General features: G+C 37.6%; 1 protein-coding gene across 3 annotated transcripts in view; it reads right to left on the reverse strand.

Annotated features, from left to right (window-relative positions):
* The window catches only part of ALCAM (activated leukocyte cell adhesion molecule), a 122712-nt gene that overhangs the window by 50257 nt on the left and 45919 nt on the right, over positions 1 to 26536 (reverse strand). The window contains exon 1 of one of the 3 annotated variants that reach the window (XM_026063839.1): positions 22102 to 22161. The exons of the other annotated variants lie outside the window; for them this stretch is intronic. Within the exon in view, the coding sequence (XP_025919624.1) occupies positions 22102 to 22117 (16 nt within the window). The 5' untranslated portion in view covers positions 22118 to 22161. Of the gene's footprint in view, positions 1 to 22101; positions 22162 to 26536 lie in introns of those variants that run through there. 3 annotated transcript variants of the gene reach the window in all.

Here is a 26536-nt window from a genome sequence, read left to right on the forward strand (position 1 = left end):
GCTTTAAACAGAAAACGTCCAGCCCTTCCGTATCAAGGAAGTGGACTGGTAAATGGAAAGTTTCACTTTTCTATGCTGTCAGGTGGCTCTGGGTCAATGGAACCCCCCACAGCTGATGATAGGCTTTTGGCTGCTATGTCTGTTTTCCAACTGCATTCTCCACTGATAAGGGAAATGACATTCATACAGCCTCGCTGGAATCATCAACAGGGCTTTGTTCCCCAGAGACAAGCCCTGTTATTTCACTGATAGCACAATAACATAGGTATAAGGGGGGAAAGAAAGCTCTTTGAAAGTATAATGCAATGAATCCTTATGATTTATGCTAAAATAAGTTACTGACAGCTCCTTTGAGGGCCTCTTTAGATTTAATGTGCTCCTCACAGACCTGGCTTTTTAAGTTTCACAGATGCCTGTGGCCAGCTTTGGTATTGGCAACTGTCTCCTGCTGTATGAAGATGAACTGAAACAGATGTGCTCTTTCACTGATGGGAGAAATCAACATCACCTTTATTTCTGAAAATTTTGCCTTTGCCTGACTTTCTTAACCAGTATGCTGAAGATTAACAGCAAACTATACAGAAAATGAAATAGTTAACATTACACAATCCCATTCAATAGTGAAACATAGGTGCACTGATATGGAAATATGTAAGGCTGGTGTGATTTCAATGCCTATCATTTCTATTTGTGAATTTTACTGATATGTGTGATTGTATGGAACACCGCCAAACACTGGCGTCTGTTTCAACCTCATCTTGTATGTATTTACATGCTACATGCATAGATACGCTTGCATCTGATCTGCTATTACTTTTCTTCTGAACGTGAATCCTTTACTGCTTTTACAAAAAAAACCCCGTTGCTAAAAATAATGCATACATAAAATACAGTGCCAGAGAGACCGCTCAACTGCAGTCCAAATCTGGTGGATGAACTGACTGCTTCAAATGATTTTCCAATATAATATAACATTAGAACATACATTTGCTATCCAGTTATTGAGCAAACTGCTGTAAGTTTCAGCTGCCCACTACAGAAATCCATCAAGGGTTAGAGAATGCAGAGTATTCCCATTTATTTTTTTATTAATTTACTATTTACATTCTAGAATTTTAAACTGTAGGCATTGCTTTCTGTCAACACTGTATTGGTATAAAGTATAAAAGAAGCAGTATACTTTGTAAGACAGACAAATTTAGAAGAAATGTGTCTATCTTTAGTCCCCAAAAGAGAACCAAAGAGTTACTGGAAGTGTGTGTGAACAGAAGTAATACATAAGTTCAGCCTTTCAAATGTCTGTGCACATGTTTATCTTCAAGAATGAGTAGTCCCATAACATGAGGACAGGAACACAAAACATCAGTATTATTAAGAGAACGTAGTTACGCTGAATAGGATCCTTTCCCTATTATTATACACATTGTAGTGCCTCTTGAAACTCCAGGACCCCATTTATAGAATAATAAAGAGACACTATTCAACAGACTGCTCAGGGACCCAGTCCAGACCCAGCTCCACTGGAGTACTGGAAGCCCCCTGTGTAACTGTTATTTCCAGAGTGTTAACCCTACTTATGAGTTCTCAAACTCCAAGCATGTGGTACATGCCTCAGCCACAAGTAATATCTGTAGGAACAGGAACTTTGTCTACCCCAATAACATACTATGATGGCTTTAGGGAACGTGTTCGCTGCATGCCACTAGTACTGGCATTGTCCTGAAGAGTAGTATCAGAAATGATCGCAGCTGCACAGACTTAGAGGCTTATTTTAGATTTCCACTTTGATGGTTGAGTAAACAGCAATTCCTCTGGAGTTGCCAGCCTTAGATTCATGGCTTTCAGTGCAGAGCAGCCATATTTATGCTTTCACTGAAATTCTCTGTAAATACACATCTTTGTCACTACAAAGTTGGCCACTTTCTCTAAAGACCAGTCAGAAACACCTCTTTGTAGAGAAGGCAACTGTGTGTGTTAATTAGCAGGACAGCTTCTGTACAGTGCATTATGCTCGTGTAAACTGCACTAATGCCCAGCTGCACTTCTAAGTACAGTTAGACATGTTGTTTTGACCTACATACTTGAGGCATAATTACTAATTTCCTTATCTAGGCACTGCTGCTGTCCATGTCAGTTCTTCTCCCAAGCTGTCATTCTGATACCTTGCAGAAGCTTTTACGTGTATACACTACCTACTGTTTTTTAGGCACTAGCTGTGTATTCAGAAAGTTACTGTTTTGTAACAACCATTGAAGACAAGGTGTTTGCTACATAGCACATGTTGGCCAAGCAAACAAGTTACTGCAATGCTACGCTGAAGAACAGCAGCTTCTCCAGGGCTRAGCATGTGTGTGTATCCTTGTACTGCAGTATGGTAAAGTAAACGAGAGGTAACTTACCTCTCTCATAAAAGACAGGCAAGTCATTTCATGCTTTCTGCAGAAAAACAGCATTCACACAAGGCCCAGGTAGGGACCGATTCAGGTTTTGGTGTAAGTTAAGAGCAACTCTGAGTCAGCTGTAAATATGTGCTGGTGTGCTGCAGCCCTCAAAGGGCTCGCACGTCTGAGGGGGCTCCTGGAACACACTCAGCCACGGCCCTTCCGCAACACCACTCTGAGATAAGAGGAATACGCCTACGCTAGATACGTGGCAGCAAAAACTTCTCGTATGACACAGTCATCCTGCAGGTATTTTAAGCCTTCTCTTAGTGTGAAGAGGTGTGCTAAGATGACTCAGTGGGGGCCCCCAAAAATTAAAACTTGTTTTCCTGTCTTTTCTGAGGAAACAGAACACTGATTACTACCATTCTTAATAGCCTCCAGCTTTTGTAAGAGCATATATTAATTAGCACACATTTTAAAAAAATGCTGCTATGCCTAATTATTCTGAAGAAATCCTGAAAACTAATTATTAGCTCTGGAATCCTTTCTTTTTTGGAGCCAGATGGTGCCCTCCCTAACATACCAAGGCTAGGGAATTATTTATGTGAGCTTTGACCATTTCTGAATGGCTCAGGGAATGATGTATGTTTTTAATGTCCTGATACTGACAACAAGCCTTTTTACTCTAAATTAACGGGAAACAAATGCCTCACAGTGAAGATAAAAGTGACTTTGCAAAGTTTTACTCCTTGGAAGTTGTCTTTTTAAGAGACCAGGGTCCTTGTAAAAATGTCAGTATCTACTTGTCTGAAAGAACAGAGGGATGTCACGACATGCGCGTGCGCTCAGACCACATGCGTGCTCTGGGCTGTGCGTGTGTGGGAAATCAATGCTACTTGGGATAATTTTAGGTTGATCTTAATTGGGTGTCTCTCTCAAAAAAAAGGAGAACTCTCCACCCCCCACCCCCCCMAAAAAAAMCAGAATAACCCATCACCCTCCAGCAAAGTAGCTACCTTTAGTTACTTAATACAAACCAAGCTTCTTAGGCTGATTTGCTTTGTTTAACCTTTTGACTATTTTTTTTTTTTTTTTTAAGTGCATTGATACACAAATTTGGTCAGAAACAGATGTTCACAACCTAAACCAAATCCTTAAAATAAGTAAAAGCAGCAAACAGGCTGCGTTTTGAAATCTAATTTCTTACGCTGGGTGCAGCTTCAGCGTAGCACAGCTCCAGCGTACACCACTGCTCTTGCTAGTTCTCCGGTTGTTCTTTCCTGCCAAGAGCAAGAAGGGTGTCTTTGAATGGGAACCTGCAGCTTCTTCATGCAAATCCTATGAACCAAGACCTTCTCAAACACAGTGCTCAAAAGTATCTTTTTAAAAAAGTCAACAAAAGCCTAAAAATACTAAACTTCTCTTACAAACTGCTGTTTTCACCAGTGAGCCTCAACATACTTTCCCATGGAGATTACTGCTATTACCCTCATTTTAAAAGAGAAAAACAAAGGGCCACAGTCAATAAATGCCTTGCCCATCACGGGTGAGGAGGGCTGCCAGCCGCAGCCAAGCCAGGACTGGTGGGAAGAAGCTAGAAGACAGTTGCCATCAAGGTTTGAAACAGGTGACAGAATACCAGGCTGCAGAGATTTAAGAGGCTTTTCTCACATTATACCTTTGACATATCCTATCCTGCTTCATAAGCATCAGGCATCTGTTTTGAGGCTCAAACATCAAGAAGCCCCAAAAGGTACCTTCATACCTGAACCTGCCTTCTGTGCACCAATAGCTGTTCTAAGGATAATTTTTCCTCTCTAAGCAGTCCATATAGGTATCTGAAAATGGCTGCTGCAGTATTAAAACGAGTCCACCATAAAATGAACATCCATCATAGCTATTAAAAAATCCCTCATTATGTTAAGTATTCTACAATCAAAACAGGGCATTGTAAATCAAGGTGAATACATTTATGTAGGTTTTCATTATCTAGATTTATATTAGGTACATGGCATTTATTTCTCATTAATTTGCAATATGAGGCATTTCATACTTACAAAATATTAAAACGTATTTTTTTCTCAAAATGACTAAAATGTGATAAAAGCCCACACAATAATTCCCTTGCCTTGATGTTTTCAAGAGAGTACCATATGGCTTATATGAAGCCCTCAGTGAGAGGTTTCCTGAATTCAAAACTAATTTGATTTGAGGACTTAAAAAAATAGTGAATTCCCATAACACATTTTAAATTATAGTCTATCTAAAAAAACATTTTTCCTTGTCACAAGTGAAAATAAGCTTTTACACATATTTCATTTTGATCTGTAATGGTAAATTCTTCAGCTTTTAAAACAAGCAGTCGTATTATTTTCAAACACAGCTTCTCTGCACATTATTAATAAACTACTACTGCAAAGGTACCTCCGTGCCCCACCTATGTCTCACTATATTATGCACCTTGAAAATCTGGAATGTGGGCCAGCCTCTCTTTTAAAGGGCTGTGCTGTCCAAGTAAGAAACAAAAGCAAAGGAGAAGAGCGTTATTGGACATTCTTTTTTTTTTAATTTTATTTTGGTGGGAGGAAAGAAGGGGAACTGCAGCACAAAGATCTAGTGACACTGCCAGGTAGGCAGTGTTTGGCAAGATGATTATTTTGGGTTCAGCTCTCTAAAGTCCTGCTACAGAACGCCATTCTTCCTAGGACTTGTCTCACAGGTCAGCCAAAGAAAGAAAATCAAGAGCTAAAAGCTTTTCTGGTTAAATCAGTTTAGCAGCTCCAATGAAATTTGGTAAAATATTCTGAATTGCTTTGGATTTCACAGCAGGCTGAAATAATGTCTTCATTTCTCAGGCTGGAAACAACAGCTACAATAGAAACTGCTGTTTAGGTCCACTTCAAAGAAGAAGTTGGTCTGTCATCACAGGATGCTCCTGTTCTCCTAAAAATAACAGGAATATAGTTAGTATGAGACACATACATTAGAGCTGTGTTAGAAGGCTTTTCTTTTCACCCAAGGAAAATGAAGCTTGTATGATGGTGCTGTCTGTGTGTACTTCCATAGGAGGCAACAGACTAAGAACTTGATGATTTCAATTAGAGCTTCACAGAGAAATGAGAGAGACTTCATTCCCTAAAGTGCYGTGAACTCAGGCAGGAGAGACACGATGACAGCGGCTGGCTGAGAGGAAGGCTGCAGAAATGAGCTGAAGCTCACAAGCTACCAGAGCCTCCACCCTGCAAAGAAGCTCCCAGCACCCTCAGGAGGAGAAAAGTTCCCTTGGGAACCTCCACCTATTTGGTCTCCAGAGAACCCAGCCATGAGGACAAAAAGCCATGGAAAAAATAACCATTACTAGTTTTATTATGCTTAATTTACTTACAATATTTACCTCTCTGCACCTCTATTTTTAAATGTTTCTGTAGAGAATGACGATCTGATACCATCTGTCATACTGCACAGACTGACCTCTTAGGGAGGCAGACAAACTGGAATTATATAATAAGCATCATGACAAGACTGCAGAAAGATACTAGGGAGCATCAAAGCACCCCTGATATTTGAAGAAGTCAGCMAGCTGAAATAAGAGAGTGGTCTGTAAACATCCTGAACAGGCAACTGAACCATGATTACAGACCCAATTTTCTAACCCCAGCTATTAAGGAGCAGCCTAGTTGTATACTATTCTAGCAAAGTGTCTCTTCATTAAAACTATTATTTGAGAAGCAGGTGTTTCTGCCATTGTACACTCCTCCTATCTTAAAGTAAAAAAAAAAAGTCTGTAAAATTCTAGCAAAAAYAGGCAACAAAAACAGCAATAAACAACAGAAAAAAGGTCTCCCACCCCCAAAAGGACATACAGGGAATTCAGCAGTGTAGCAGATTTGATAGATTAAGGCACGATCCTAACTACTCTCACCGAAGCAATTCTAATTAGGCAGGAAATGAAGAATGGTACCTCTCAAGGTGGCTGAAGGAACGGTGGATTGATTTAAATCAAATCACTGGTTTTAATCACGGATTTAAATCAGCCAAGCAGGACAGCTTGATTTAGCTCATCAACTTTAATCTTGTACTTTTCATGTTTTTCCTAGTGAAAGCTCATTCATGTTGTTCAGACAAYGTGAGGATTTGTAACAAATACAAACTTTATGTTAAAATGGAAAAAAAAAATTCTCTTGTTACTGAACTTTGAGGACTTGTTGATTACAAAAGCCTCAGTTAACCTAAAAAAATTTTTTTTTACATAATTAAAAAACATCACTTTTAGAAGTAATTCAAATTCAAAAGCTTATACATGAAACGTTTAATGCAAACTATTTTAGAGATCATAGCAAATTTAGGCCTTAATATAAAGGATTTCAACTTAATTTTCTTTTAAAAAATCTTCASATAAAATACCCCAAAACCTGCAACATCATAGACTTTGAACAATTTGCGTTGAACAACACTAGACAACAGTAAAAGGGGTAAGGCATTAGATTATGTGGGGACACCTATGAATGGTATGAAATCTGATCTTACTCAGCATTCTCTTAAGGGAAGGGGGGAAAAAAAAAAGAAAAAAGAAGACCCCCCCCCAATATGATACTATTGCAGATGCCATTAAAAAAAAAAAAAAAAAGAGGGAAGTGTCGATGCCAGGATCACAATGCTGCAAGATTCAGAGTAGCTGGAATATGATATAGAAATCAAGATACGGTGCTCTCAGGAAAAAAAGAAAGCTTTATAATGTATTGTGGGAAACAAATAATCCAAAACAAACGTCAACAGAAAGGAAGAGAACATATCTAGTCATGCTGAAAAAACCGAGAGGTGACAGAGAAGAGCAGAACGGATTTTGTACCTAAGTACTTAGTAATATGATGCGGCAGCAGCATGGGAAACAACAAAGCATATTAATAAGAATGAAAAAAAGAGACATTAAAATGATTTAAGGGATAATGCAGGAGAGTGGGCTGACAAACACATATTATACCTGGTATGCCCAAGCTTCACCAGTGTACAGCATTAGAGTTTTGTTCAGTGTTGTTTCCCTATCTGCTTTTATTTACAGCCTTGCCAGAGATGAAAGTTATCCAGGTGTCAGAAAATACACATTTTGTACCAAAGCACACCAAAACATCACCTGTATTAAACTCTGCAAACCTACTATTAGGTTACATGAGCTAAATTTAAGACAAAAGTGCACAAAACTTGTAGATGAGCATTACCTCATTTGAACTGTACATACAAGTGAACAATTCTGCCGTTTACGTTAGGGAAAARCTACTGACAAAAAATATCAACCCTGAATCCTTGCAAGTTACTATTTAATCCTTCGGCTCTGCTAAAAATGAGCAAGGTAGAAATGGTGGCATGTTATTCATCAGTCCTGCCCTTGGTATGCATTCAAAGCCATGGATTCAGAGCTGCTTATTTCTGTGACAATGTCTTAAGCGTTAGCTCTGGAAAGCTTTGAGAGAAAGATGCGGAGTTTATCTGGAATCACTCAGAACAAAAAACAAACTAAAAGTAACCCTCCCTCTGCAAGAGGCTAAATAAGTTCAATTTGCTCAGCCATATTCTACCTCAGCAATCTCTGAGCATAATTTTCCCCTTCCACTGACAATGGTTTTGAATAATAAGAGATTTATAATTGACTTTAAAATCGTAAGACAGCTTTGTAGTACTTTTCCTTACAAACTGAGAGAACCTGACGCACAAGCAAACTGGCAATCTGCTGAACAAAACAGATGCAGTGATTCTGCTATTTTGAAATGAAAGAAATGTCATGAAAGAAAGAAAGAAAGAAAGAAAGGACATTTTAAACAACACTCGAAAGCATACAAGTGATAGAAACAGTCAATCAAGAAGAAATATTCAGAAGAAAAATTGAAGCTACTGTACCTGATAGAGATTTAATAAAAAGTTTATATTTTTGGCTTTCAGCCTATACTTGTGTGATAAAGTATAGCTTATACAGGAATGCAGAATTCCTTCTTCTTTATGATTAGGAACTTCGGCTCCTTAGTTTTGTGTATTTGCTTGGAAGAGAGTTTCCTGACGGCCAAACTACTTAACCTAGGCACTAGCCAGATTCTAGATAARTAAAGTTATCTACTTGCAACTCCAAAAGGTTACTAGAAGACAACAGCTGCAGTTTCATGTGCAGAGTAATGCTGACTCGGAAGGCTGAAAGCTATGCAAAAGTGCAACACAAAAGCTTGGCAACATTTTCAATAGGTCCACCTTTCCTATAGTAACAGCATGCACCAGCAAAGGGATATTCTCAAAGTTATGGCTATGACACTGCCCAGTTAAGAGAGAAAAAGGTGGCATTCTGAGATAAAGTAAGCTGTATTAACTGCTAACAGATACRGTATTTTAGTCCAGAGTGTATTTTGAACACTAACGCCTCTCCCCAGCATCCCTCTCCCCCAATACAATTGCATAGTGCAATTTACACCATGGACCACACATGTTTTTGAATGTTTGATTTGCTTCTCTTTATGTTGTTCTCCAAAGAATACAAACCAAGTTCATGTAATTTGGTTTAGATCACAAAAAAACTCCCTTGTTTTCCCCTTCTAAAAGGAGATGGAGAGAGAGGAGGGGGAAAAAAAAAAAAAAAAAAGCTCTCAATTTCAGCATTCCACTTTCTCCACTCAGTCTTCATACCTGTATGTTACAAAATCACGGGTTTTTCAACTCAAAGTAAAAACTTAATGCATTTAAAAACTTWAAAAAATGCTACCTATCCCAAGAGAGCTTCCATAGATCATATTATCAGAGCAGAAACTGGTACTAATGGAATGTCTCAGGACATTTAACACACCTCATGAAATACTCGATCATTCCATCTTTCACACAAATCTCTACACACAAACAAGCAAGTTCTTCTGTTTCTTTGTTTTTTTTTAGTCAGAGCACACATCTCAACCTTTTAGGAACCTCAGCATGTGCTAGCTCCTCAGACAGAGGAAGAGTAGGAAAGCTGAGGAGTCCTACAGTTGATGAATGCACCTTTAATTCATGTATTTATTTTCAAAAATCACTAAGCTTGTTAAATTTACCTGTTAAAAAMTAAACCTTCTGGTAACCAATAAAAGCCCAAAGATGAAGAGCACCTATTTAGCAAAATATTAGCTATTCCGACTGTTCCTCGCCTACCTAACTGCATACATGCTTACGCTAACTACAACAGCCTGAGCCAACAGAGGACAGWCTTCAGCTATTTCCTGGTTTTCATCATAGCCAAAAGCGCTATGCATAGTCACTTATCATAACAGAAACACATGCTTTGGAACAATCACTAAAAATACCTTACTCTGTACTTTTCACTAGCTAYTATTAATACAATATAAAATGCTAATATAAAGCTAATGGTAAGATAAACACTGGCATTAGCCATTTTCTGCTAGGAAGGATACTTGCATAYGCTGACGTACCTATTTCTGTGGCTCTTCCTCACTTTTTCTATTAACCCATCAAAGAACCAAACCCACTCTTGCCTTCTGGATATAACCACTGAAGAGAAATGAGGAGCGTAGGAACAAACAGCCTTTTGGCTCTGCCACACTTCAGAGGTGCAATACACTAGTGTAACACTCCTTTGATTTGATAAAGTCTTTCTTTTCTACTGAACTTCACATTCTAATTTTAGTGAAGCACTGAGACATATTTAAACAGGTGTCTTCAGTGATATGGATTTTTAATCCTAGGAATATAATTTTGGATGACCATATATTCATGCATTAAAACCTGAAACTAAAAGTCTTCTGGATAATTCTTGCTCAGAATTATACGGTTCGTCACCTTAATTTCTGGTTTATCTTTCACTGAACACAGATTGCTTCATTTCTTAATTGTTTACAGAGGACATATGATCTTACACTGAGTTTACAYTCCTCCTTGATAACAGTTCTTTTAAACAAGCGGATAAAATTATTTCCACTTATAACTTGTTTTGCTGTTAATAAAGCTTTTCCAGATGAAAACTGTACAAATTTAAAATAGTATTAGAGTATTTATGACTCTTAACAGGAAAAAAAAATTTGAGTAGGGCTTATTATAGTTACACTGAATATTTTAGGCCAAATCACTCATAGTTGATTTCTGCCTAAAAAAAAGTATTTTTAGTTAAAAGGTTTACATATTCAGTTTTAAAACAATCGCATGTTTAATCTTTTTCATATCTTGAAGTTCTAGCTATCATCTTTCTGGATGGATAACTTTAAAATTTGCATCTGGGATGAGCTGGAGTCCTTGGAGCCAATATATCTGGGGATTTTGATTTTAAAATAAAGTTACAATGCAAATAATAAATCCAACATTTAATGGATATATTATATATTCCTAGATTTGGAATGTTTTCAATACATATGCCATTAAGCATATTCTTCCCTCCATGGTTACAAAATTTTATAAGCTTACTTTCGTGAAAAAAGAAGCATTGCAAACACTTGAAAATTTTAGTTTTCGCATCTTTTGTATGTGCCTTAAGATCCTTACTTACAGGCAGGAAACCTAACAGCACTTCTGTGTATTCTGTAACTTGCTTTTGCTACTGTTGAAAAACTACATCTGTGAACAGTTTAGACCCTTCTCCCCCCTTCCCCCCCCAATATAAAATGAAACATAGGATCCAATTCAACTGGTCCAAGGCTACAAGACCAGCAGGTGGAGMTTCTGATTTATGAGGAACTTTATGCAATTCAGCAAAACCCTGCATATAACTAAACAGAGGTGTATAAAGATGCCAAATCGTTGATCTATTAGAATTCAGTCTCTGCATTATTCTTTTTCCACTACGAATTCTTGTAAGATTTCATGAAAGGGGGAATAAAATAATAYGAAAGATTCAAGCCAGAAGATGAAGATGGGATTCATCAAAATATTAAGAAGCTTTTGTATGCACTCAATTGAAAAAACACAGCCTTCTAGATAGAGAGTTTACATTTAGGGTTCCTGGAAAAAGGGTTTCATGCATGGTACGCACATATCCGCATACCACTTTATGTATACGTACAATTGCACCATGAATACGAACTGATTTCATTGGAAAAATTCCCTTTGTCTCACATCCCATGTATTACCAAAGCTCCCAATACAATCAAAGAAATGAACAGGTTAGTGCAATCTTCGCAAACTCTTGAGATTCCAGCCTTCAAGTTCCCTGCCCTTAAATGCACAAATAGAAGACGAAATATAATAGCTGGGACTTCGCTTCTGATCTCAGTTGCAGCAGTGTAAATCACTGAAATTTAAGACTTATTCCAGATCCATACTAGAGCAATTGAGATCCGAATGCATGTCTAAGTGTTGAATGTTGTAGTGTATATCTTTAAAAACATACTGAAGAATTTTGTCACAGCCTCCAAAACAAAACATGAGAAGCACAGTATTTCAAATCCATACATCCTTGCCTCCATCCCTGCCATTCCTAGTCAGCGAACCCACTTTAACATTAACTTCCATGCTGCTTCTAAATGAATTCTCTTAAACCAGTCAGTTTTCATGTAAAGCAGGGGGGAGAGTTTACATAAGCTGAACACTAATTTGAAAGACTTCTTGCTAGGACAACTATACTTTTCAAATCTGGAGCAACAAGCAGAAAATCAACAGAAAGACACAACCAACCTATGAATAGTATAGAAAGGAAGGGCTTCTGACTAAAGATCTGAACAAGGAATAAGGACACTTGGGTTCTTGTTCTGCCATCAATAAATCATTGTGCTTACAGCACTTGGGGCAAACTGCTTTTGAAGCTTTTTTTTTTTTTTTTTTAAACCAACTCTGTAGCATTTCGTAACTAAATTGAATTTAGCAATTACTGATTTGCAGTCCAAGTTTTTGTGTAATATCAAGTTTTAAACTGTTAGGTGAAACTTGATGTTACATACTCAAAATGATAAACTAGCAGTTTACAAGATATAGTCATTTTATTCTGACATAAAGGCAAATCCTTGTTTTTAGTTAATGTAAAACAACAAATTTTCTGTATCATTAGAGTTTCAAAATGAAGGGCACTATAAATCTCATTTATAACAAATCACCCATAAAGTAGTCTCAAGTTAACGTGCACAAAACAAAACATCTCAAAACACTGTATAAAACTCAACAGTAGCTGTAGAATGGCCTCACCCAAGGTGGCCCATGAAAATGAAGAGAGAGAAAAGTAATGTTTTATTAGGGTTAGGAAAATGGTGAAGCTCCTGGACRCGGCACCTCTTCACTACCTTTGATGGAATAACTTTTTATTGCTATTCATGAAGAGTTCACTACAGTTTAGTATATCTATCCGACATAGTTACCTATGTCTTAAGYCTGCAGACTTTTGACTGCATACACTTCAGCTTCTATGTGCATTATATATGAAAGTTTGCATGTAACAGCGTAGTTCTATATACAGCGTTCTACTGTTGTGCAAGTGTATCTCAATGATAAAGACTCAGCATCCTTCTATTCCGCTTGCCTATTATGTTCACAGTTCTTCACACCTACAAGGGTTTTATTTCACAGTACAAGATACACTTAAAAACTACTAAGCCATATAACGGAAACCAAAGAAACAGAAATTCTAAGTGTTTTAAAATAGCAAATTTAAGCAAACCAAGACACACAGCCAGTACTAAGGTCCAGTGAGTTCATTTCTAATGGGAAACTGAAATTCACAACGACAATTCAGTAAGTCTGCCTTCATACTGGTATTTGTTGGCATTTTGGAGGTATATTCATATCTAACCCAGAGGCCTGAGTTCACTGAAGTTGGATGGTGCTTTTCCTATCCAACATTTTCCTACTGTGCGTATAGTCTACTTTGATATTTATCGGTTGTCGAGTGTTGGTTTTACCAACAGACCATGCAGCAGGTTGGACCTGTCTGATGCCATTCTTGAAGATCAAAATGAACTTTTTTTTTTTTTTTTTTAAGTTAAGAAATGCCTGCCTAAACTTATGCAAATGGGCTGTCTGCATGGTACACCAAAAAACTCCCAAAAGCCACACAGCAAAAGCCACCCTCTAAAATCCAAGATTTTAACAAATATATGCATCTTTCACCCAAAAGTGTGTTTTCACCAAGCAAAACACACAACTCTTCCTGTTCAGCTCCTTTCAGATTCATGAATTACTTGTTTCATAGCAAAATAAAAGACATATATAAGTGCCTTTGTACAAGTCTTGCCAAACAGGCCAAAAAATTCAGCTTTAGACTGACTAAGGGCAGGAAGTAATATCAGAAGTCCAGGACCACTGAAGTACACAGAATTTTATCTAACACTTTTTTTAAAATCAGATTACAACACATGGACTCCTTTAGCTAATCTGAACTTCCACTGTAGTGATATATTATGGGAGTAGCTGCCTCWGAAGTAACCACAAAACATGTTATTTAATCCAGCTCTTACAGGCATTGTAAAATAACCTCCTAGTCATACACAGTTACTATAAAAAAATTACCAGTTTCCACAGAAAAATAYGAAAATGCTCTGGGAGTGGCACCTCACTGGGACTTTACTGGGTTTCTAAAGACAAGGCAGCATTATATATATGGGGAATAAATTAACTGAATAAATGGAGAACCATTTGAAAAATTACTCTTACAAGTCAATTTATATATATTCTTCGTTGAAATATGAATTTACAGACTGCTTCTGAGTTTCTAACCTCTAGCTTTAATCTCAGTCAGTTAAAAAAWATATATAATTTGGTGCCCAACTGTGAAAGCAAAGAGCCATTTTCAGTTTTGGAAAAATTCAACAGATTTTGCTTTCAGCTCATACTCTTTATGAAATATGAGGTGGGAAGGAGAAGCTTTAAACTGCTGGTTTAGATATATCACTTGGAAGCACAGCTCCTTAAAAAATTAAGCCCATTATACATTATATTATATATGCAATTCCAGGTCTTCTAGGTATTAACCTCATGTTCTAGACAGAATTTAATCTGACTGGACAGCCTGTCACAAAACTATGGAAAACAAGTTCTCATAAAATTTCCTCTGTAGCAGATTGATCGGTTCTTCTAATAACTCATTGCTATTCCACTTATACATAAAATCACTGTGTGCAAATATCAGAATTGTTCATCTTCGGCAGCTTTTATATTTTCTGTTTAAAAATTATGTGACAGCAAAAAGCAGTCAGCAGAGTAAGCATTAAAAGGCACACAATCTGCTTGATTTTATAAAGATGTCAGCATATTTTTTGTCCGCTGTTACAGATTTGCCATATTTCATACTGCTCAGATAAGAGATATAACAATTTCTCTCTGCATTTCAAATGCTACCAACTGTTAGAACTTGTATTATAGTGGTACGAGCAATCTGAAGACTCACCTCCACTCTACTAGGCACGACAAAGAACACAGAGCTGGAGATAGACTGTCACAAACACCTTGCAATATAAGCAAATAAGAGAGAATAAAGGTAGAATATTTTCKCCTCCTTCTTAACTCTTCATCTTCTACAATCTCTCTTTCCTTCTCCCCCCACCCCTGCAAAGTAGCCACAGGAGGAGCTCCAGCAAGGATAGACCAAATTGCTTCCAAATACCACAGGAACGACAGGCCACACGCTGGTGCTACCACACTCTTTGTTCAGAAGGGAGTTCACCAAAAGACTTCGTACAAAATACACACATTTGCAGGATAGGTCACATCTGGGTCTGACCAGCAGTCTTATCTGCAGATAGGAAGCTGGAAACTCCCTCTTTAAGATGACTTTCCTCAGGTTGAGGCATGAAACAGTATGAATGGGGTAGGCCTGCCCATTACAAGGGGACAGAGACTGAAGYCTCTTTCTCCAATGAGATGAACCCAGGAATTCAATTCTAAATGTGCCAATTGTGTGCTATCATTTTTTTTAATGGGGAGAGGGCATCTTGATGAAGACAGGAAAGGGTAAGACTCAAGCACAGTTTTCTATCCCTGGACAGATCCAGAAGAACTAAAACACCATCATGTTTGGGTCTTGCAGCCACAAGCTCTGGAATGGTGCAGAGGCAGACCCTGGAAGAGTCTGGTCCCAGCTCACCAAGCACTTTCAGTGTCCTAGATTCTTGCCTTTAAATCTATACAAAATCAGGCAGTGAGCAAAATATAGAGAGAAATGGGGCAGCAGCACAACATCCTTGTCAGTTTAARCAGACGGGCTCAGCATACTGAATATAATACATAGTTTTCAGAGTTCATCTTGAATACAGCGTGCTGCAGTAACTAGCTCAAGAACCATGAGTGTACTCGCTGCTTTCACTGTGCCCACGCTGCAGACAGAGGCTGGTATCTTCTAATCACTTTAGAAGCTAAAAACAATGAAGTTGTAAAACAACGCTTTGGTGATTGTACTCCTTAGGAAGCTCCCTTTGTGGTTAGGGAGTCAGAGTATCCAGAGCATCACGATACCAGAGAAACAGCAGGCTCACCCACCTCAAGAGCTGTTAGCACATTAATGCACACTACTGATCATAGCATCTCATCTTTGCGTAGCTCRGCAGACGGAGCAGGAAGAGAACTGAAAGGTGTGAGCATGTTGCAGCAGCTGGCAAAACAGACACTGAGAGCAGCAGCACTTTTCATACTTCTCTAGCTCTGGCTTACACAATTCATATCCTCCTGCAAAGTCAACTGTTAGCAAGCCCCCATGAATGCTACCACCAAGGGCTGCTGAAAAATGAAGCATCAAGAAGGGTGCACAATCTACATCCTTTGGTGCAGGATGATCAGCCATAAGTAAATTATTCATCAAAACACCCACTTATGTATTCTTCTGCTTCACAGGTTGAACAACTTACCACAGGTATCTACTACTCRTAGGTCACATTCATCTCAACTTAATGCTTTCAATCAGAAAATGTACAAAAAGGAAAGCAGAATTAGTAAGGCTGATCCTAGACAAAAACTTTATTTTTTAATAGAAAGGAACAAGTAAAAACCCCCACAAACTACAAAACAGCAAACAATGATAATTCACAGAAATGTTTTGATTCAGTTAGTCATTAAAAATAATATTTATTAATCAGACTCCTTCTCAAAAATGTTAATCCAATCAGAGATATATCTCTTTAAGAGCAGGACAGCACACCTATTAACATAATTTTAGAGTCACTGCAACTTATTTTTTGAAGGGGGAAGATCTAGATTTGAATAATTTTTAAGCTTGTTTTGCTGAGCTTTTTTGTAGGAGGCAGAAATACAAAGAAGCATGAGCAAAAAATTAGTCAAAGATGTATCTTTAATATTAGCAAACTCTGGGGGTACCCCGAATGTATCTGATCTGAAGATATTAAAAATTCACAGACTCAAAAAAGTCTAGGTTGGAAGAGGCCTTTGGAGATCATCTAGTCCAACCTCCTCTTGAAAGCTTCTGTTGGAAGGAGGGCCTACATTAGGTTACTCATGGCCCTGTCAAGCCAAGTCTTAAATAGTTACAGCAAAATACTATGTTTTTCCTCTAAATATCTTTTTCCAATTAAGTAACAACTCTAAAAGGAATGCTCAAATACCAGGCTGGTGTTGATTTTAATGGAGACCTTTCATTTTCACTGATTTTCATTTATTATGTCTTTTCACTTAAGGAGCAGCAACTTCAAATATATATATATTTTTTAAACAGAAATTAAATGCAAGGYTAAAAGTTGCTTCAAAACCACCCCAAATCCTCCCCTTTCAGAGCTGTAACAACACAAGATAAAATACCAGCAAAGGCACAGCTTCACAGACTTGAGCAAAGCATCCTACACACTTTGTTTTCCAGGTGCCATTTGGTGCAAAACCCAAGCCACTGTGTTTTTCAGCTGTAGACAGAAAGAAGATACTGATCTGTTTTATAATTATTGTGAGACAGAGGCTAAGGTAYTTGAATACATCTTTTGTGTTAGACTCAGGTCCATCTGAAGCTTGCTGACATTGATCAGACCTGTACCTGAGAATTTAAGCAATTTAATTAAGGTTTTGTTGATCCCAAAGTTTGTTCAAGAAGCAATCGGCCATTTACTGAAGAGGACAGGYTGTCCTTCTAAACTCGTAAGGCTTTTCCTCCAGGACCAGAACAAACATTCTAGGTTCTTAATTTACATTTAAGGTTAATCTGTGYTTTAACAATTTCTGAATGACCTAAGATGCTCCAGATACTGATGAAAATGGAGGCAGAACACAGCCTGATTGATTGAAGGGCAAATTAATTTTTCACCTGAATCCCGAGACACTAGAAAAAGAACAGTTGGGAGAAGCAAGAAAATTTGTCTACTGAAGAGTAAGAAAAGATCTGAAACACTAACTCTCAGAGCAGAACAAGTAACTACAGGACAGGCACTTGCAAAGAGAATTACAACAAATCAAGAGTGGAAGGCTCAAAAGGCGATTAGAAATAATTATCTTCTGAATATCAGTTTTGTTAAAAGAAAAACCTTAAAGAGAGAGAGAGAGAGAGAGAGAGAGAAAGAAAGAAATGTGACCAAGTTGCGAAAGAAAGCTTTTTTCCCTGGACTCTGCCCCTGATTGCTAAAATAGCTGCTATTTGCACTTTAAGTAGTCACCTCTAGAGTTTTTATCAAAGACTTGGTGGGAATCCAGGATCACCAGCTACTTGTTTGAAGAATTATGCCAGTAGTATAAGAGATTCCTGGACCAGCAATCTCCAAAACATGCGAGCAACAGCTTGGAGGGCACTTCATCTGTTGAGTCTGTGATTAACTATTCTGAAGTTGATGCTGGGGGCTGCGTAGCAGGAAGAATAGACTCTGCAGTCAGAAGTGGAGCTCAAGTACTTAAGATTTACCTTGATAGAAATCTGTATCCAGTATACATGAAGAGAGGACACAATCTATACCATAAAGCGTGCATGAAAAAACATCTCACATAATAGACATCTTAACCTATCACTGGCCATAATATCTATTATATTGAGAAGTACCATTTAGTGTAACATRATCTGCAGCAAATCAAACAAAACACATCTCAAAAGTAAGTACAAGAAAAGAATTGCTGATTTACTATTTAAATAATGCTACTCTGCAGGCAATCTGAAATTTGCTGTTTTTATTACTGAAGGTTCTTCTCATAAATACCACCGCAAGCAGTAGATATGCACTTATCAGTAAGAAAAAATATCAGTAAGAAAGATGGGGATGCAGAAGCAATTGAGTAACAACAGGTTAGATTGCAAAAAATTCTAACTGTAGTGAACGGGATTCAATAACAAACATCAACAAAATGAACTATTCTCACAAAAAATTGTTTCATGCTATAAAAAAAATTCTGAAGACACTGAAAAAATTTGGATCCTAATTTCTTCCGACTCTATTAAGTCACTAAATACTCTCAGGATCTAAAGCTTCTGTAAAGAGATTTTTTGGTACTATGAGACTTCACAAATTCTGTATTAACAAGTTTCTTTCAGCAAAATTCTTGAAATCAAGCATCTTCAGTACATTTGATCTAAAATGTGGTTTAGTAAGTTGGGTTTTGTGAATTTTATTGTCTCTGTGTTTTAGGAATGACAAAATCCCTTTTTTTAAGCATACAAGTTAATTCTGATTCATGAATAGTCCTTCTTGAGCTGTATAAGTTACTCATTTCTACCAGTATCTGAAGCATACAGAACATCTAAAATGAAAATGCTGCTAAACACACAACTACTCTGGCGTCTTCTATGCACACCGTAAATCTGCAGTTTCAGCTCTTCATGAACTGCTATAAGTTACATCCTTACTCTTCTCTGTTTAAAAGGTAGATATTATCAGGATTAAGGGTTTTTTTTCCCCAAGGAAGCCAAAGTAAAAGCATCACTGAATTTTTTGTATGCTGATGTAAAGCTTACCAACTAATTTGTTATTAAAATATATACATTAGTCATGAACTCATAAACACAGGACATTTACGTCCCAGTATTTTTGTAACCCCCAAAAGAGCCACCTAGAGTCAATGCTTGCTGCGAGGAAATAGAACAGTAACTTCTAGTGGGAGTATCTCACCTAACTCTAGTTAACTTCAGTATGGGCTTTTACATCAGCTGTAGCATCACCATTATCCTCAGAGGAGAGAAAGAGGCACTTCTAGGGAAGTGATGAAGCCTTTTTTATGGTGAATCATGCCCTACTTCTCTTTACTGAGAACAGATACGGTATAGACAAGTGGCTCAGATGTAGTGTCCCTACTTGGTCAGATGACTTCCAGTGATGGTTTTACTCAAACTGTTTGCCAACAAATAAATAAATAATACTGTGCGTAATTTTGCAACAGTTTCCCAGCTCTGCCTCAAATATTTGCATTTGCACACCAGAAACTAACAAAAGTTCTTCTTATTATAGAGCAGTTTGTCACAATTCCAGGTCTACTGACGCAGCAGGCCTCTCAGCTTAGCTGTATAATCAAGCGACTGGATATTCTAGGCAAGCCCATATATACATGAACTTGTCACAAAAGAGAAAATAAAAACATAATATTAGGGAGTTTGAAAGAATCRTTCAATTTACCAAGTTTTGGTTCACATGCCTGTAGAAAAGCATCTTCAATTCTACCACACAGGTACAAACATTCGTGCTGGAATTTGTATAGTCAYTTGCTCACAAGCAGAAATGCCAAATACAGGGTTTCAGTATGTTTCCAATTTTGCAGACAAAAAGTAGAGGTTTCTAGTAAAAATGCTGATGTGAACTAGCTGCAAGTGCCACCATTATCTTTAAAGTTATACAACTAGAAAAAAATACACATTTGCAAAATCATTTAATAGATCAGTGTTCAGTATACTACTTTTCACTGATAACGTAAGTAATGGATTTCTTTCCCCAGAGACCAGCAAATATTTCACAGACACTGAATACAAAACGAGAAGACCACACAGGCATTTCATCTAGTCTGTAGTACTAAAACCAAATCAAAGCGTTTAGTAGATGTAATGATGATACTAATTTAGGAAACTTTATGTCATTGAGACACATATATAGATCAATCTATATATAAAGAACCTCTAAATATCTTGATGAGTTAAAAAAAAGTAATTCTTGAAACAGATATCAAGTCACTGAGAAAAAAAAGTACAGTGCTTTACGTTGCTTCTTCAGATTAATTTAACAACCTGAATTAATAATTGTAAAAACTGAATTAGTAATAACAACTAGAATTAATAACAACATTTTTGCTATTAGTAAATAGCAAAGAACTTTCTAGTGAATCCTTCTGGCAGTGGAGATCTGGCCCAAACAATCAATAAGTAACTGTGGTAAATAAATGAGAAAAAAATGTGTTGATAGTTTTGACTGCAACAATTATTTAAGAACTCCTGAACTGCTGCTTTTTCAAAGGAAAGTCTGTTCTTGTGAAGATAGGATTAACTAAACAAGTTCTTTCTCCTGTTCAATGCTCTCCAACATGGGAAAGAAGATTATATCTTTTTGTCTCCAGTTCACAGAAAGGACAGAGATAGCTTCTGTTTCAAAGAAGGAATCCCAAATCTGTCTCCCGTGTTTTGAGACTAAGAGTATCTAGGAATGTTTTGATGAGACTAGCAATTTCAGCTAAATAGTTGAGTGTTTATCTGTTTTTATCTGCCATCCTAAGCAACATATTTGTCCTCCAAACTCCCTCCTGTAAGCATTTTAATCCACTGCCTCTTATCTTTCACAGAACTCTTGGCTCTTCAGGGATGTTTCTTCTCTTCCTGAGCTGAGCTTCTCTTTCCAGACACACATGATTTTTCAAACTTTGTAACATTTCTTCAAGAAATAGATCACTCTTCAGCTGAATAACCAATTATGACTGAAGACTATCTCCCAAAGTGTTGAGGAACTGAGGGAACTTTCTTTGAGGCACAGCCAAGAAACTTCTAGTTTCACTGTTTAAATGCATTACCTTCTCTCTCTCTAAGACTGATTGCAACAAAACCTTTTTGGAAACCACACTAACATGACACCTGAGCACATCTGTTTTGCGAGTGAATCAGTGTTACTTGGTGACTCCATTTCCCTTTGTGGCCCTTTCAAGCATTAGCATCCTCTGCCCTTTGTAAAAAAAAGGATCTACATTATTTACTACCCTGCTATTCACTTTGTCAGAATATCAAGACTAGACATTTGGATGAATATCTATCCACTCTACTGAACAAAGAAATAAAGTGATACCTGTTGATTTAGGGACAATGAGGTACTTCATCTACAGTGACTGACTGTCTACTGTCTTTGATATTAATAACCTGGTGACTTGTATTAACCAATACATGGTCCTTCACAAGGAAGGATAAATACCTCCATTCTTTTTCCTTGGAAAGATCAGAAAAGCAGTGGGTAGAAATTATTTGCCCCCCCATAAGGACAGCCAACTGATGTGATATCATGTGCTGTCAACTCTGTTTAACCTCAAACTAGAGAATAACASTGATGAGAAGAAAATGGATTTTGACATGCCCTGACCTATGTCTGCAGCTTCCTCCTACAAAGAAAGAAATAACTAGTGAGTAAGATTATTCAAGGTATAAACTGTACCTTTATCCAAGAATCAGGKTTGGGGAAGAAGCAAAGTTGGTGCAGATTACATCAACATATTGTATTAAATTCACTGGACATCTACTCTAGTGTTTTATTTCCTACTGCTGTACACCTTTGCAGCCATTTAGAGAGAACTGTGCATAAAACAAGAACAAACAAATCTCTGTCACGACTGTGTTGTACTTTATAGCCTTTCTGCAGTATGAAAGCTGTCTCTGACAACAGACTGCTAAGCTTTTGGTGTGTGACTTTACCTTGGCTGTCTTCCATGGCCACATTTTGACTTTAAATTCAGTAATTCAGGTACGGCTCCAAAGCAGCTTCTCCCAGAAGGGTTAGATCCACGGAGGGAAGCTTTCTGCATCTTGGACAAATCTCGAGTGCAGGACAGAAGTTAATCACAAAGGCTGACAGACTGGGATACAGTGGGTTTGCATAGGCTTTTATTTTTTATTGGGTAGATTAACTGTTTTATAGTCAATTCTTTACAGTCATTAAACTCAAACATTTTATTTCAAAATTAATATACATCCTATTGAACATGAAATGAGAGCAAAYAGACTGGAGGCTAACTCTCCCACCCTTCAATTTCAGTAACATGGGAAATGCTCAAGACAGAAGAGAGATGACACAGTACTCTGTGGAGATCTTGTCTTCTCCTTATCCTAAGAATTCTAGACTAAAGGAAGTCTAACTTTATGTGAGAATTAAAAAAAAAAAAAAGTTAGAGGTAATTTGGGTTATTAAGAAAATTGACTGCTCTCTGAGAGGCGTCCAAAAGCAAATTAAGAAAAATACACCATACTTACTGGCTCACTAATATGATCTGGTCAGAATTAATTTTCTCGTGCAATGGAACTACCTGAGTACTATTCACCACTGGAAGCCAGAATCCACAAAGGAATACCATACAGCAGCCTGTAGATCAACTCTCCAAGACAGCGCTGTCCAAAAGCCCAAAGGGACATTGTGCCAGGCAAGCACTGTGGCCCTAAACCCACCCTGGGGAATTTCAAAAGCATAAATAATCCAGGACCTATTTCCAAGCAGGAAGTGCTTACCATCCTAAATTTATCAGGGAGGAAACAGAGGAAAAACATTAGGCAATTTGATCACCAAAGTGTAAGGAACTACAGGTAAACAAAAGGAGCTGCAGGTGGGAGTTCTCTGCTCCCAGGCTTGCTTGCTGATGCTACACCTGCTACCTCTCCTCTTGTCTGTAATTGACCCCAGGCCATATTTCCTCCCCATAAAGTTTCCAAAACCATAGTGCAAAAGGCAAGCACAATCAAACAGCTCCTCACATCACATTGCCTCCTCCTCCTACCTTCTTCCCCTCCCCAGACAACAAACCAGATGCTCTGAACAAAATGAAAGACAATAGTTTTCTTTAGATGTCTTGGTTCTGCCCAGCAGAAACGAACAAACAAAAAAAATCGAAGCGGGGGATAACTATGGGTTTCACCTGATCCAGAAACTAGCTCTAGAGATTCTTAATTAATTACATCCTGCTTTATAAACCCAGCAGACAACACGACACAAGCTACACTGGTTCCGCTGATGCTATAGAAAACAAATTAGCTGACAAAGAAAAAATTTGCCTTTTCATCCCTTTCCTGTTGAAATTAATTGCAAAACGTGTACCAGTGTACTGTAAAAATGCTGAAGTCAATATAAAAGTTTGCTCATGTAAGGGCCCCCATGTATTTGATACGTATTTCACACCATTTTATTTTTAAATAACGAAGGTTTGCCTCATTTTGAAAGAGCCRATTTACATGCATTTTTGCAAAAGCTATATAGACTGGCTAGAAAGAGCAGTACTACCACCTCTATTTTTCAGACACAGAAGCTGAAAGAGATAAAAGAGAAAAATCAATGGTTTAAGAGAGGTTTAAGCTTACAGAGCCTGGACTTCATATACAGAGTAATGAACATGCAACCAAACACCAAACAATAAGGGTCATATCAGCAATGCTCAAACTACAATTCAGAGTGCTTATATACAGGATCAGTAGCCTGACAAAAATATAAACATTTCTGCAAGTATCTCAGGTCACCAGCCTGACAAAAGTGGGACCTGCAACCAGAAAATGGATTTGCAACTGAAAAAGCTTAGAAAGTGCCAGGCTATGCAGAGCAGTAAGGTAGCATCTCTTGAAAGCCTGTACAGTCCCCACTCTTCCCATTTCCAAGGGAGCTGGAAAAGGAATGGAGTGACTCCATAAGTTCATCCTTATCAAAAGCTAAGGGTTAAAGATGTTACTTTACAAAAGACTAAAATTCATGAAATGAAGGTAAAGGGACCTTACCTTACTGCATTAGTTCAGCGGTTATCTGGTCCTTTAGCTTCACTGTTTTACATGCTATTGGTTTGCTTTGTAAATAGGTACAATAGTTAGCTCACAGTGTGTGAAATTTAATTTCAAAAAGGAGATACAAGAACACAACCCCACCAGAATATTTATTACCTATCAAGATCATATAATCCCTAGACTCAAGCCCAAGAACCTGAGAATTCAGGCTTACGTATTTGTGATGAATTAAACATTTCTGAAGGCAAGGCTGGCATAAGACCCTCTGAACTATATACATACACGTGGCAATATATCTGTTTATGCTGCCAAGCCAGTTTTCTACAACTTATGCGGCTGAATCCTTAATTGGGAAACACATGCAGGGTCACCAATCTACAATGGGAAAAATCTTGCTCCAGTTCTAAAATAGCAGCAATTCAGCTTCACTAGATATTTAGCAGCAAAGTAGAATATTCAGTACCTCATTTTCATGTCAGTCCAGATGAGAGTGGAATGTAGCAACTGAAATGCACAACTTCTTCAAAGCAATACTGCTGAATAACAACAAGGTAAAAATTACAGGCACATTTAGAGAGCACTGAGTACCCTTTGTGACGATATTTTCTAATTCAATTGCAAACAACTTCTCAAGAAAGACTCTGAAATAACAAAAGTTTCAAGAATAGAAATTTAAGAACTAAAGAAATAAGAATTCACAAGTAAAATCTATTCAGGCCTCCTCACGTAGAGGCTTTCAAACTGTACCCCATAAGTGATTTTTGCCCAATGAAGAGAAGGTCCAAGACCAGAACTCTCTGGTCAAGAACCCATAGAAAAAGAGACACTGAAGTTCTTAAATAGGTAATTCAATTTACTTTTTTTCTTAGAAGGACAAAACACGAGACCTGCCAGTGTAATAGTTTATTTCAATGAAACTACTTAGATGATCTGTTTGTCAGTAGAAAATAAGGGCTTTTAAAAACCCTGCAGACTAAATCTAACATCTAACAGCATACACAATTTTCCTTATATTTAGTTTTATGTATAGTGTTGTTGGAGTTGCCAGGGAGGTACGAAGAAGCTGCAGCTAGATAAGAGCAAGTGCATTATGGTCATACATTTGCATGCAGAATAGAGGCCAAACTGAAAAAAAAATTCAACAATTTAAAGCATTCTCTGATGAAACAAAACTGTCTTACAGAGTATACAAGTAGATACAGTATGCATGAGTTCTCTGCATTGTCTACGTGACCTGGCCTAAGTCATGCCTTTTCTGAAAAACTCACAGCTGGAAATGGTTCCTGATAAACAGAAGGGGGGGGAGCAGAAAATTAAGTTCTAGTGCCTTGCCTTGTCATTCACACTAAACGACCTTTTTACAAAAGTGGACTTCTCTGTTTTGAGAATTCAAGAGTCACATTACAGTTCTCTGCACAGAGTGTACCCTTGAAGGTTTGATTTCAAAAGCCAGACATTGTACTGTATATTCACCACTGACAAGAATTCAGTCAGAGCATATTACATAACTCTTCAAAGAGATCAAAAGAATGGTAYAGCAAATGCAGAAAAAACCCTAAAGTGATCTGATAAATGATTTTATTAGTTTGGCACCAGTACGTCTGGCATCCAATACTTATGACACAGCCTACCAGGTAAACGGTATTAGATTCCTAATATTTTGTGTCGACAAGAAAAGTATGCCATGCCTTTGTAGTAACGTATGGGAGGAGAGAGAAGTCAGAGGGGGAACACAATACATTTCCCCCCAAAATGAACTGTACCAGGATTGGATGTTTCTAACAGACTATCATTAATCTATTCTAGAAGAAAAAAAAAAAAAAAAAAATCACAATTCAGACTGCTAACTCCAAGCATATCACATCGCACTAGCATTACCTAGTTTTCAAGCACAATTCACTATAGAATGAAACCAGAAAAAACAGGGTATCAAAAGATTGTTTTCTCCCCTTACAGAACATTTCACATAATTTTCATTTTCCAATTCCAACATATTTTCCAATTCCAACATATTTTCCAATTCCAACATATTTTCCAATTCCAACATATTTTCCAATTCCAACATATTTTCCAATTCCAACATATTTCACGTATTTCCATATATCCAATACCAAGACTAAGAATAAAGAAGGTAGAGCAAAGAAAGGACAATATGCCAGAGATCAATCTATTTCACAGAATCATCACAGAGTAATTCAGGTAGGACAAGACCTTGGGAGATCTCCAGCCCAACTCCTTGCTCAAAGCAGGGTCAGGCATGAGATCAGATCAGGCTGCTCAAGCTTTACCCATGTTGAAAACCTCCAAGGATGGAGCCGGCACAATCTCTCTGGGCAAACTGCTCCACTACTTGATTATCCTCACAGTGAAAGTA

The sequence above is a fragment of the Apteryx rowi genome, unplaced genomic scaffold (genome assembly GCF_003343035.1).
Source record: "Apteryx rowi isolate R43461 unplaced genomic scaffold, aptRow1 scaffold_201, whole genome shotgun sequence".
Classification (NCBI taxonomy): domain Eukaryota; kingdom Metazoa; phylum Chordata; class Aves; order Apterygiformes; family Apterygidae; genus Apteryx; species Apteryx rowi.